Source organism: Balaenoptera acutorostrata, chromosome 10, assembly GCF_949987535.1.
Source record: "Balaenoptera acutorostrata chromosome 10, mBalAcu1.1, whole genome shotgun sequence".
Classification (NCBI taxonomy): Eukaryota; Metazoa; Chordata; class Mammalia; order Artiodactyla; family Balaenopteridae; genus Balaenoptera; species Balaenoptera acutorostrata.
This window is the reverse complement of record NC_080073.1, coordinates 100,097,970-100,112,205: the sequence shown is the minus strand read 5'-3', so window position 1 is coordinate 100,112,205 and position 14,236 is coordinate 100,097,970. Positions and strand designations below refer to the sequence as shown.

The window sequence follows — 14,236 nt, the reverse complement described above, 5'->3', positions numbered from 1 at the left end:
ATAAAAATCAAAGAAGGGGCTACTGTTTTATCAATCTTACCTGTCTATCCATGTTCTCGGCTCCTTGCCCTTGGCAATGCACAGATTTAAGTCAAGTTCCTCTAAAAAAGAAAAATATTTGAAAACTAGAATAAATTGGTCCCATTTTAAGACATATTAAGCAATTTGGAGTAAGAGAGATAGAGCTATGATGCTTCTTAATGGTCCCCCAAAATCTCAGTATAAAGCCAATAGGATTTGATTTGGTGTCTTTTTAAAAAATTTTTTAAATTTTATTGAAGTATAGTTGATTTACAATGTCATGTTAGTTTCCAGTGTACAGCATAGTGATTCAGTTATACATATACATATTCTTTTTCAGATTCTTTTCTCTTATAGGTTATTACAAAATATTGAGTGTAGTTCGCCATGCTGTACAGGTGGTAACTTGTTTACATTGTTGTTGTTCTTGTTTGCTTAGCCAGACTCCTAATAAACTGAGAGCTGGCAAATATTCACAAGATGCTTTACAAAAGTAATCTGTAGGAAAAATTCAAACTTCATCTAGACAGCCTATACTTCCTGTTTTTATGCCTAAAATGTGGCCAGTACAGACTGCACTGAAGTTTATGACGAAAACTTGCTGTCACATGCTCTTGGTAGCTTTTATATTTCTCTTTTTAAAAATTAGAATCTGGTTATGCAACTGTCATAGTAGATAATATCTGATGAATTCGATGATAGATATGTGTACTTAGGTACCAAGCAGATTAAATCCTGAGAACATTATCCAGCAAAGATATGGAACACACACACTTCACAAAAGGAAATGTGTTTGTAGCGCTCATAAAACTCCTAGAGTCATGCAATAAATTATCAAATTCAATCTGTAAGCTATTCCATTTGCTATTATTTCAATTGATAAAAATACTACACTAGAATACAATCCGGGGCCAGATGATTATAATAAATGGGAAATGAGTGATAGCCCCAGCATTTATTAGATTACTGTAAATAGTCACCAAAAGAGCCTTTTAAACTTGGAATTTGCCCTTTTGAAATGGTTATCAGTATTTGGCAGTAAAACAAAGTACATCATGTATGAATGATATATATGAAATATTATTTTTTTATTCAGAGCTCTCAGTCATAGTTTTAAAAAGTCACTCCACAAAGGGCAAGTGAGCTCTTACGTGGCAGTCATTGTTGCAAAAGGAAAGATTTTAGTCCTTTTAGTGTTAATTTTAAAACTCGTTTTTATGTAAGAGCGACATGAAAGATGCAAAGGATATATCGATTACTTCCTAAAATAAAGGAAATACGTGTAAAATTATTTAAAAGAAAAAACTGACATCAAAATGAGAACATTTTAGTCAAGTAACAGAAATTGAAGTTTGACTTGCTTGTTTGTTCCATGGCACAGTGACTGAAGAGGAATTCAAAAACATCTATTACTGGGAATGAACGTGAAGTGGAAATCTGTTTTCTTTTGTTTCCTTGAATTTGCTATCAATCTAACAGTTAATATTCGTCTTTAAAATGTTTGTAATTTGTAAAGTTGGTCATGTTTTTCTCATCATAAATTTATTTGGAGACATAGAATTCAAAACATGCGAGCCAAGAAGCACAGGTTGGCTCTATTCACATCAATATAGTGCTCAGGAGACTTCCAAACGAGGCAGACCACTTCTCTCCCTTCACAGAAGGCTGCATTTTAAACATCTTTCTGCACCAATATTTAGAATGCAATACTGGTACAGTAAGACTGAGTACAGTTGTGAAATAAGATCACGATCCCTTCATTTTCTCATAGAAAGCATGTAGTTGAATCTAGAAAATACTTTGATAGAACCAAGTGGTGTATCATTTTAAAAGCAGGTATCACTGGAGAAGTAAAACCGAGTATTCCTCGGTCTCATGGAATCTCTGGGAGCTTAGATCAAGTACCATTTGCAATAAGGAATGTCACTCTCCAAGGCTCCATGAGCTGGAATTTGGGGTTTGTAGTCCTATGCCTTACAACTGAGAGACAGCCTGCCAAACAGAGGTAATAAAGAATAATCGATGAAAATGGGGTGTTAAAGTCCCCTACTATGATTGTGTTACTGTCGATTTCCCCTTTTATGGCTGTTAGCATTTGCCTTATGTACTGAGGTGCTCCTATGTTGGGTGCATAAATATTTACAATTGTCATATCTTCTTCTTGGATTGATCCCTTGATCATTATGTAGTGTCCTTCCTTGTCTCTTGTAATAGTCTTTATTTTAAAGTCTATTTTGTCTGATATGAGAATTGCTACGCCAGCATTCTTTTCATTTACATTTACATGGAATATCTTTTTCCATCCCCTCACTTTCAGTCTGTATGTGTCCCTAGGTCTGAAGTGGGTCTCTTGTAGACAGCATATATACAGGTCTTGTTTTTGTATCCATTCAGCCAGTCTATGTCTTTTGGTTGGAGCATTTAATCCATTTACATTTAAGGTAATTATCAATATGTATGTTCCTATTACCATTTTCTTAATTGTTTTGGATTTGTTATTGTAGGTCTTTTCCTTCTCTTGTGTTTCCTGCCTAGAGAATTTCCTTTAGCATTTGTTGTAAAGCTGGTTTGATGGTGCTGAATTCTCTTAGCTTTTGCTTGTCTGTAAAGGTTTTAATTTCTCCATCAAATCTGAATGAGATCCTTGCTGGGTAGAGTAATCTTGGTTGTAGGTTTTTCCCTTTCATCACTTTAAATATGTCCTGCCACTCCCTTCTGGCTCTCAGAGTTTCTGCTGAAAGATCAGCTGTTAACCTTATGGGGATTCCCTTGTGTGTTTTTTGTTGTTTTTCCCTTGCTGCTTTTAATATTTTTTCTTTGTATTTAATTTTTGATGGTTTGCACAACAAAGGAAACCATAAACAAGATGAAAAGACAACCCTCAGAATGGGAGAAAATATTTGCAAATGAAGCAACTGACAAAGGATTAACCTCCAAAATTTACAAGCAGCTCATGCAACTCAATATCAAAAAAACAAACAACCCAATCCAAAAATGGGCAGAAGACCTAAATAGACATTTCTCCAAAGAAGACATACAGATAGCCAACAAGCACATGAAAGAATGCTCAACATCACTAATCATTAGAGAAATGCAAATCAAAACTACAATGAGGTATCACCTCACACCAGTCAGAATGACCATCATCAAAAAATCTACAAACAATAAATGCTGGAGAGGGTGTGGAGAAAAGGGAACCCTCTTGCACTGTTGGTGGGAATGTAAATTGATACAGCCACTATGGAGAACAGTATGGAGGTTCCTTAAAAAACTAAAAATAGAACTACCATACCACCCAGCAATCCCACTACTGGGCATATAACCTGAGAAAACCATTAATTCAAAAAGAGTCATGTATCACAATGTTCATTGCAGCTCTATTTACAATAGCCAGGACATGGAAGCAACCTAAGTGTCCATTGACAGATGAATGGATAAAGAAGATGTGGCACATAGATACAATGGAATATTACTCAGCCATAAAAAGGAATGAAATTGAGTTATTTGTAGGGAGGTGGATGGACCTAGAGTCTGTCATACAGAGTGAAGTAAGTCAGAAAGAGAAAAACAAATACCGTATGCTAACACATATATATGGAATCTAAATTTTTTAAAAAACTGGTTCTGAAGAACCTAGGGGCAGGACAGGAATAAAGACGCAGATGTAGAGAATGGACTTGAGGATGTGGGGAAGGGGACGGGTAAGCTGGGATGAAGTGAGAGAGTGGCATGGACATATATGTGCTACCAAATGTAAAATAGCTAGCTAGTGGGAAGCAGCTGCATAGCCCAGGGAGATCAGCTTGGTGCTTTGTGACCACCTAGAGGGGTGGGATAGGAAGGGTGGGAGGGAGACGCAAGAGGGAGGGGATATGAGGATATATGTATACGTATAGCTGATTCACTTTGTTATACAGAAGAAACTAACACACCATTGTAAAGCAATTATACTCCAATAAAGATATTAAAAAAAAAAAAAAAAGAATAATCCAGCCACCGTGAGCTGAAGAAGAATCAGAGAGCATGTGACCTGGCTGTAAGGCATAAAGAGACGTGGGCAATGTATTGGTTCTGGCCTAAACATTGATACCTGAATGTGTGTGCCGAGTGTAATTCCTGGGAATTTAATTTGACGGCCTCCAAAGTAAGAAAGAACTGTTAAAAAGTAAAATATGACCCAATTACTAAAAGTTGCAACAAGTAGATGGAGAAAATAGGTGTGAGGCCAGTGCCAGAGGCCAGATCGGTGAGAAGGATACACGGACGGCAGAGTGCACGCTGAGGAGCAGGCAGGATTAGGAGTCAAATAGGAAAAGATGGATGGAGAAGAACTATGAGAACAGAGGGGCGATGAAAATGAGAATGATAAGTTCAGACAACAATGGGTAGAATCTGTCAGCAAATCATAATTTCAATAAATTAGTGCTTTATGAAAAGCCACCACACCCCCTAAAGACCTATCACTTGTATAACTAGCAAAAGATGGAGCCCATCAGAAAACTGATATATTTGCCAAACTATCTGCATGACCTATATTGTCAAGGAAGTCCAAAGTAGCGTTCTTTTCATTAGAAAAGAAAAAAGAAAGAAAAGAAAAATAGCAGTTATAAACGCTATCAATTTATCAAGCCAAACCTTGTTTTAGGCTTTTCAGGAACACTTGACTTAATGAACTCATGAGCACCATTATGGAATTTTCACTCTGGCTACAAATTTGGACCACGGAGTAGCATGTTTGTTGAAATTCAAGCAGCCTACAATAGGAATCACGTTTTTAAAGCTGCCCTCAAACTTGCAAGCAGGTTGATAACTGCAATATAACCTGCTTGCAAGTAACCCGTTGACCATATCCTGTTGGGCCCAGGTTAATAATCACTAAAAAGCTAATTTGTACAGTCACTGTTTTTTTTTTTTGGTTTGTTTTAAGGCTGATCTTAAAATGGCTTTCACTGAAATTGTTGACCTTGTATTGCAAATTAAATCCTGGCATTGCCAAATCTCTGACAACTGGTTCATTGCTTCCAGAGAAGGGAATTAGCACGGCTACAGCTGTCATTCCATTGCATTTTTCTTCTCAAGCAGACCAGCAAGGGCAAAAATGGTGTTAGACAGAGGTCGCAAGCCAGATTCTGTCTGCAAACATGTTTTGTTTGACCTCCACAGTAATTTAAAACATATTGAGCCAATATTTAAAAATAAGAAAATTGCAGTCAAAATCCGACTTCTGGCTTCTCTTGAAAAATTTAAAAATTCGGCAACATCGATGGTGCGTGGTGGCAGCATGCTTTTTAGGCAGTGTTAGTAATGTCTAGGGTCCCCCCTCTCCCTGTTGCAGACCACAAACCAAAATGTAAGCTCCATAAAGGCAAGTCTTGCTGACTTCATTGCTGCATCCTCAGAGCCTAGAACAGAGCCTGGCAAGTGGTGGGTGCTTGGCAAATATTTAATGTTGAAGGAAATGATCTCAGGAGCAGACAGGTAACTTTAATGGGTGACTTTTTAAAACAGTAGACAGTGCCCAGGAACTGTCACAACATGCCTCAATCTAAAAAAAAAAAAAAAATTTGCAGGTCAAATAAATTCTGCCAGTCCTCAGGCAGAGCGAGAGACAGAGTACCCACATATCATTCTGCTTGCTCTGCTGTTTTTCTTATAAAGAAATATTTCTCTGTATCCCTGCCACTCTCAAAAGTAAAGCCACAAGTGTCAAGGAAAATGATAGCGATCACAGACCCAGCACACTTCACTCATTTATATTTCTTGCCTGGCCTCTACAGACATCTGAATTTGACACCTCTGGGAGAGACATGAGAGTAAGCTGACACCCATAATAACAAACTGGTCTACTAGTACTCCTCTCTCATTCTGCCCAGTAGTTTTCTGTACTACGATCTAAATCTATATTAGAGCATAAATAAAAAGGGGAATATAAAACCTACCTTGGAAAGTCACTAGTTAAACCTAACACACTATCATTTAAATAAAGAGTCAGAATAACACTATGGAATAAACTTGTGTTTACAGCTAGAAAGACACTGGTGCAAATCTCTTGCACATGCGGAAGTTGCTTAACCTCTAAAAGTCTCCAATTTCTCTGCATAATAGTTGAGAAAATTTAAAAATTATATATGCCAGACTTCCGGCTTCCACTTAAGGTATAGAAAGCTGGAAAGGGTGTTGTTGCCAAACATAAAGAAAAAAAAAAAAATCCTGAATGTCTGCAAATTTACAACTCTTATGAAACCCACCAGGGAGCTGACATCACAGCATAACCAACTAATCCAAAATCTAAGGAAAGAGCAATGTCTCTAAGGAGCAACATGCTGCAAGCATTTGCTTACTGGAGCAGACATGAAACCCCTTAGAAGCCAGTAAGGAGAATTCAGCTAAAAATTTTTAACAAATTTCTGAAATTGTTAACCAGGTCTGAATGTGACCTAGTGTGAGAATATAGAACTTGAGGGATCTTCAGACACAAGGGTAATTCACAAATATTCACAGGCTCTTCTCCATGGACCTCCTGGGTTCTCAGGAGAAAACTGGGCGTAAGGTGAGAGTTCAGAGCAGTGGTTCTAATTAGGGGGCAATTATACCTCCAAGAGGATATTTGGCAATGTCTGGAGACATTTTTTATTTCCATACCTGGAAGGATGCTACTTGTGGCCAGTAGTTAGGGGCCAGGAACACTGCTAAACATTTTGCAATACATAGAATAACTCCCTACAACAAAGAACTATCCAATCCAAAATGTCAATAAAGCTGCCGTTGAGAATCAGAGAAAGCCTCTCTTGTGATGCAACAGAGCCACTGTAGAAAAATGCAAAGGCCCACCTGGATACTCCACCTTTATCTCCCTTCAGGAACAAAAGCCTTCATTTTCTGGAGAATGTTAGCAAACCCTGTTGCACCCAGCCAAGGTTAAGACCCATTGCAGCTGAGAGAAGAGAACACAAAAATACCCTCTAGCCCTGGAGTAGGGGCAAGAAAACATCCTGGATCAAACTCTTGAAAGTCTCCTACCTAAGAAAGAGGGGCAGGATCTGAGATGACCCCATCCTTGGGGCACAGAGACACAGCTCCTTCCTGAGAAGAATACCTGCTCAGTTTACCATGAGGCTACCAGGCACTGAGCAGCAAGTAACGTCAGTGTACAGCTGGGAGAGGGGAGACTATGGAGACCGATGCTCCCTCAAGTACAGTCACAATGGAAAAACTTAAACTTGAGGTTTGAGCAGACATGGAGGAACCTTCTCTGAAAACCAGCCATCATTCTAAGCACAGGTTAAGACTAAGACAGGAGTTAAGTCTGTGGTGCACTGACGATAACCCTAACCCTAACCAAACCCAGCTCAAGTACTCACGAGACGGACCAACCTCCCACATGCAAAGACTAACAAAATAAAAGATATGCCATTTCTGGGCATGAATAATATCTACTTCAGTCTCTACTGTTCTACCCTAGATAACCAGCTTTCAAACACTGTTAGGTGACAAGTGAAAAAGCAAGGAAAAACAAAACAAAACACCCTGCCAAGAAGACAAAGCGATCAACAGAAGCCGACTTGGATCTGACCCAGATGTCAGAACTACCAGAGAGAGAAGTTTAAATAATATAACTAGATAAAGTGGCGTACGTCATCAAGTTGGCAACATAGGTGATTCCTGACTTCAGTTCCCCTTCACAAGAAGATAGCAACTATCCACGGACCAGACACCATTGTAAAAATCCCAAAACCCAGAGGGTGAGGCTGAAATATACCCCTGGACAACAGAGATCCAGAAGGACGGCATTGCAAAGACAAGAGGAGCGGTTTCACTGACTGCATCAACCCTCCCCCAGGCCAACACAATGCTTAACCGAGGGCTCCCCTGGGCCTACAGTTTCCCCAGTATGATCAAGAGAACCCAAGGTGGATATTCAGCTTCCCCAGCATTGAGGGGTGTTACCTGGGAGACTCACTTGGGTCTAACTTCATGGGAATCACTGGGGGAACCTTTGGAGCTCAGCCACTGGGGATCAAAGAGAGATGGAGAAGGTGTCAGAGCTTATAGCAACCACTGCTCAGATCTTGTTGATCTTGTTGACACCAGGTTCCTGCTCACCACAGTGTCCAAGAAGAGATCCCAGCTAGTAGCTCTTCCCATCTTCAGAGCCAAGCTGGTGGCCCCATGTGGGCAGAAAGCTCAGTTGACAGTTCTGTCTGTTCGAATCCCAAGCCAAAGAGCTAAGTGTCCATGGAGCACATCCTATGGCCCACCAAGCAAGGGTACAAACTTGCAGTCCCACCCAACTGCCGAGCATAACCTCCAGTCCTGCCCCATCGGGAAGCATGGCCACAGATGCCCAGTAGGTGCAGAGCACATCCTATAGCCTATATTGGCCAGCGACCCAAGCCAGCAGCCTTGCCCAGTTGTTGACCCTGACCCTGCATAATCACGGAGCCTGAATAGTGACCCAGAGCAGCCTCAGAGCCCAGTCTACAGTAATGCTCGGCTTCAGAGTCCAGCATACAACCCCACTCAGCAGTGGAGCCCAGCATATGGCCCTGCTTGATTGCTGAACACAGACTGTGGCTTTGCCCAGGCAGGGAGTCACAGAGCAGATAGCCTGCGATCCCACCCAACCCGGGATTACAGACAGCAACTTTGTCTAACTGTAGAGCATGGTCTCCAAGCCAACTCAACTGTGGGTACAGCTGGAGGCCCCACCTGACCAGAGAGCCAAATTAGCAATCACCCCCAACAGCAAACCACAGCCAATGACCAACTGGATTGCATGAAAATCATATATCTGATAAGGGGTTAATATCCAAATTATATAAGGAGCTCATGTAACTCAATAGTGAAAAAAATCAATTAAAATATGAGAAAAGGACCTGAATATACATTTTTCTAAAGAAGACATACAAATGACCAACAGGTACATGAAAGGGAGGTCAACATCACCAATCATCAGGTAACTGCAAATCAAAACCACAGTGAGGTATCACCTCACACGTGTTTGATAAGCTGTTATCAAAAAGACAAGTGATAACAAGTGCCGGTGAGTACGTGGAGAAAAAGGAAACCTTGTACACTGTTGGTGGGAATGTAAATTGGTGCAGCCCCTATGGGAAACAGTATGGAGGGTCCTCAAAAAATTAAAATAGAGCTACCATATGATCCAGCCATCCCACATCTGGGTATATACCTGAAGGAAACTAAATCACTATGTCAAAGAAGCATCTGCAACCCCATATTTACTGCAGCATTATTTACAATAGCTAAGACATCTAAACAACCTAAATGTCCATCGATAGATGAAGGGACAAAGAAGATGTGGCTTATATATGCAATGGAATATTACTCAACCATAAAAAGGAATGAAATTTAGACAGAGACAAATAATGTATGGTCTCATTTATATGTGGAATCTGAAAACAAAAACAAAAACAAAAACCCCACAGAAACAGAAAGTAGATTTGTCACTGCTGGGATGGAAGTATGGATGTAGGGGAAATGGGTGAAGGTGATCAAAGTGTATAAACTTCCAGTTCTAAAATAAATAAGTTGTGTGATCTAACTTATAGCTTGGTAAATATAGTTAACAGTACTGTATTTTTTACTTGAAACTTAAGTGAGTAGATTTCGAAAGTTCTCATTACCAAAAAAAGGTAAGTATGTGAAGTGATGGATGTGTTAACTAACCTTTTTGCGGTAATCATTTTGCAAAATCTGTGTATATCAAACCATCATTCTGTACACCTTAAAATTACATGGTGTTATATGTCAATTATATCTCAATAAAGATGGAAAAAACATGTAATTAATGTGTTAAAAGCTCTAATATAAAAAGTAGGCAACATAATGAATATATGAGGAATTTCAGCAGAGAGATAGAATAATAAAGAATCAGATGGAAATGTAGAAATGAACAATATGGTAAGAGAAATGCAGAATGCCATCAACAGACTTATTAGTAGTCTCAGTACAGCTGAGAATAAAATCAGTTGAACTCAATCTATCAGCAACAGAAATTACCCAAATTAAAACAGAAAGATAAAAAGACAGCAAAAAAACAAAACAAAACAAAATAGAGCAGAGTATCCAAAAGTAGTAGGAAAATTCCAAATGGACTAACACACCTGTAATTTTGAATATAGAAAAAAAGATAGGCAAAAAAATCATCAAAGGAATAATGACTAAAAATTCCCTCAAATTAATGACAGACACCAAAGCAGAGGTCAAGGGAGTTCAGAAAACACCAAGTAGGATAAAACACACCCATGTATACACATCATATACAAACCATTGAAAACCAACAGCAAATAAGAAATCTTGAAGCTAATCAGAGAAAACAGGCATATCACACATAGAGGAACAAAGTTAAGAATTATAGTAGACTTCTCATCAGAAACTCTGCAAGCCAGAAGAGTGTGGACAGACATCTTTAAAGTGCAGAAAGAAAAACAACACTAAGTTTAAAAATTCTATACCCAAGGAAAATATCTTTCAAAAATGATGGTGAGGGACATGGCTATGGCAGAATGAAGAGATGGTCAAATCCTAGCCCCCAAGAAACAATCTAAAATTGGAAGGGGGAAAGATCCAAAACAATAAATTCAGTCTCTGGAAAAAGACCAGAGGCAAACAACAGACGGAGAAACATGCATTTGTGAAAAACTGCAGAAATGAAGGAAAGTACTGTGGGTACACCCTTGACCAAGGTTGCTCCAATATCTGCAGTGCCCCCTCACACCACTCCAGCTGGGCCAATGTAGTAGTGCTTCCAAGGAAGGACTGGCAATAAAAACCAGCAGTTTCACTGTTGTGGAAGGGGATTTTGGTGCTGAGGACAGAAAACCCATACTCAGTTACACTGTGAGTGAGAGTAGCAAAATCAGTGGGAAACAAGTGATGACAGCCCATGGCTCTATTACCCTGAGTTGCAATCCCACTTGGGGTGAACAGTAGACCATTCAACTCATCCGAAATTTGACAAGGAGATCCTGGAGTTGAGAGAGCCAAAGAAGGGCTAAATGGGTACTCCACAGATCCCTGTTGACCGTGCACATGTGCAGGGAAGACTCAAGAATAGCCAAGCTGTCTGCACATCCCCAGTTGACTTGGATGCTGTGCAGATCCGCAGGAAAGACCCGGGATGACCTGGCAGAAAGTAAGTCCGTGAATTTTTGAAAACTGACTTTTAAACATGTTCCCAGCCCCACACCCAGATCCATCAGCAGAGGAGGGAGATCTTACAGACTCAAGGTGTCTGTGGACCGTCATTGGTTGACCACCGTGCTGTGCAGACACGGAGGAGCCTCTATAGAGCCAAGCTGAAACTGTTTATTAAAGTTTTTAAAAAACTGAGCAGAGACAGAAGCAGCCACACATCACAGGGAAGACACATTCAACAGATTAAGTTCAGAAACATTACTAAAAACAAAATAAATTAAAACAAGCCAAACAGCGAAAACAGAATAAAACAGCAGCAATAGTCATCCTCAAGGCAAAAACTCAAAATCATATTTGTGACACCATATTATCTAAGATTCAGGTTTTCAACAAAAATTTATAGGACAGTGAAGAAATAGAAAAGTGTGACCTATATTCAGGAAAATAAGCTGTCAACAAAAATTAACTCTGAGTGGGTAAGGAAGTTGTATTCAGTAGACAAAGACTTCAAAGCATTTTTTATAAAATGTTCAAAGAATTCAAAGAAACCATGGCTAAAAGATTAAAGGAAAATGTATTAACAGACTCAAATATAAGAAATCTTAAAAAATAAAAAAGAAAACTATAAAAACGGTCAGATGGAAATTCCAGAATTGAAAGATGTAATGATTACAATGAAAAATTCACTAGATGGGTTCAACAACTCATGAAATGAGATAGTAAAGAAGGAATTAAGAATATTAAAGATAGATCCATAGAAATTATCCAATTTGAAGAAGAGAAAGGAAAAATGTGGAGAAAAATGAACAGAGCTTCAGAGACCTATGAGATATCAAGCATAAGCAACATACATGTAATGAGAGTCCTAGGAAGAGATAAGAAATATAAAGGGGTAGGGGCTTCCCTGGTGGCGCAGTGGTTGAGAATCTGCCTGCCAATGCAGGGGACACGGGTTCGAGCCCTGGTCTGGGAAGATCCCACATGCCACGGAGCAACTGGGCCCGTGTGCTACAATTACTGAGCCTGCGCGTCTGGAGCCTGTGTTCCGCAACAAGAGAGGCCGCGATAGTGAGAGGCCGGCGCACCGCGATGAGGAGTGGTCCCCACTTGCCGCAACTAGAGAAAGCCCTCGCACAGAAACGAAGACTCAACACAGCCAAAAATAAATAAATAAATAAATAAAAGAACGTGAATTTCAAAAAAAAAAAAAAAAAGAAATATAAAGGGGTAGAGAAAATATCTGAAAAAATAATGACCTAACAGCAGAGCATCAAAATCTATGAAATGAGACTGACAGCGAAAGAAGAAATAATTCAACAACATAATCGGACACTCTCAATAACTGATAGGACTAGAAAGAAAATCAAAGAGGATATAGAAGAACGCCTCTACTAACCAACTTGACTTACCTGAGTTTTATGAGAACATCTAACCAACAACAGGAGAATAAACATCTTTTAAGTGCACGTGGAACAGTCTCTAGGAGATACCATATGCTAGGCCATAAAATAAGTATCAAAAATTTAAAAAATTAAAGTAATTCAAAGTATGTTCTCCGACATCAAATGAATTACATTAGAAATCAAAAACAACAAAAATTGAAAATCTGTAAATGTTTGAAAATGAAACAACCCACTCTAAATAACTCAAGGTTCAAAGAAGAAACTGCAAGTGAACTTAAAAAATAATTTTAACTGAACTAAAATGAAAACACAAGATATCAAAAAACATGGGGGGGCTTCCCTGGTGGCGCAGTGGTTGAGAATCTGCCTGCTAATGCAGGGGACACGGGTTCGAGCCCTGGTCTGGGAGGATCCCACATGCCACGGAGCAGCTGGGCCCGTGAGCCACAATTGCTGAGCCTGCGCGTCTGGAGCCTGTGCCCCGCGACGGGAGGGGCCGCGATAGAGAAAGGCCCGCGCACCGCGATGAAGGGCGGTCCCCGCACCGCGATGAAGAGTGGCCCCCGCTTGCCGCAACTGGAGAAAGCCCTCGCACGAACCGAAGACCCAACACAGCCAAAAATAAATAAATAAATAAATAAATAAATAAATAAATAAATAAGAAAATCCTTTAAAAAAAAAAAAAAAAAGTAGAAGGAATGGACTATACCAAATATTTAAAAAAAAAAAAAAAAAAAAAAACATGGGATGCAGCAAACAGGGTTTAAAAAGAAATTTATAGCTTAAAATAGCTGCATTATAAAAGGAGGTCTTAAATCATTAATCTACATTTTCACTTTAATGAACTAAGAGTAACAAATTAAATTCAGAGCAAGAAAAAAAGGAAAAATTTAAATTAAAGTGAAAATCAATAAAAAGGAGAAACAATAGAGAAATTTATTGAAACCAAAAGTTGGTTCTTTTAAAAGATCAACAAAATTGATACGACTTAAACCAGACTGACCAAGAAAAAAAGAGAAAAGATATAAATTATAAGAATTAGCAATGCAAGTGGGACATCACTATAGACCCTAATCAAAGTTTAAAAGACTACAAGGGAATATTCTGAATGACCTTATACTAATAAATTAGAAAACTTAGAGAAAAAGGGCAAATATCTAGAAATTACCCTACTTGGTTCAAGAAAAAAATAGAAATTCAATGTACTTAAAACAAGTAAAGAATTTAAATTAGTAATTTTAAATATTCCCATTAAAAAAAAAACCAGCCCAGGTCCAAATGACATCAGTGGACTGAATTTGATCAAATATTCAAATAGTATCCATTCTTCACAAACTCTTTCAGAAAATAAAAGAGGAAAGAACAGTTGCCAGTTTTATTTTATGATACCAAAGCCAGGCAAAGGCTCTGCAAGGAAAGAAAACTACAGATCAATACCCTTTATCAACATAAATGTGAAAATCCTTAGCAAAATATTAGTAAACCAAATTCAGCAACAAAACAAAAGAATGAACTTATATCCAGTACTGTGTTGAACAGTGTCCCTCCAAAATTCATGTCCACCTGGAACCTCAGCATGTGAACTTATTTGAAAATAAGGTGTTTGCAGATATAATTAGTTAAGATGAGGATATACTGGATCAGGGTGGGCCTTA

The 14,236-nt window shown here is 38.9% G+C and overlaps 1 protein-coding gene across 1 annotated transcript in view; it reads right to left on the bottom strand.

Moving 5' to 3' along the window:
* Positions 1-14,236, bottom strand: part of LOC103007135 (uncharacterized) — a 243,392-nt gene that overhangs the window by 216,210 nt on the left and 12,946 nt on the right. Inside the window, 1 exon segment of the mRNA XM_057555781.1 lies at positions 41-101. Within this exon segment, the coding sequence (XP_057411764.1) occupies positions 41-101 (61 nt within the window).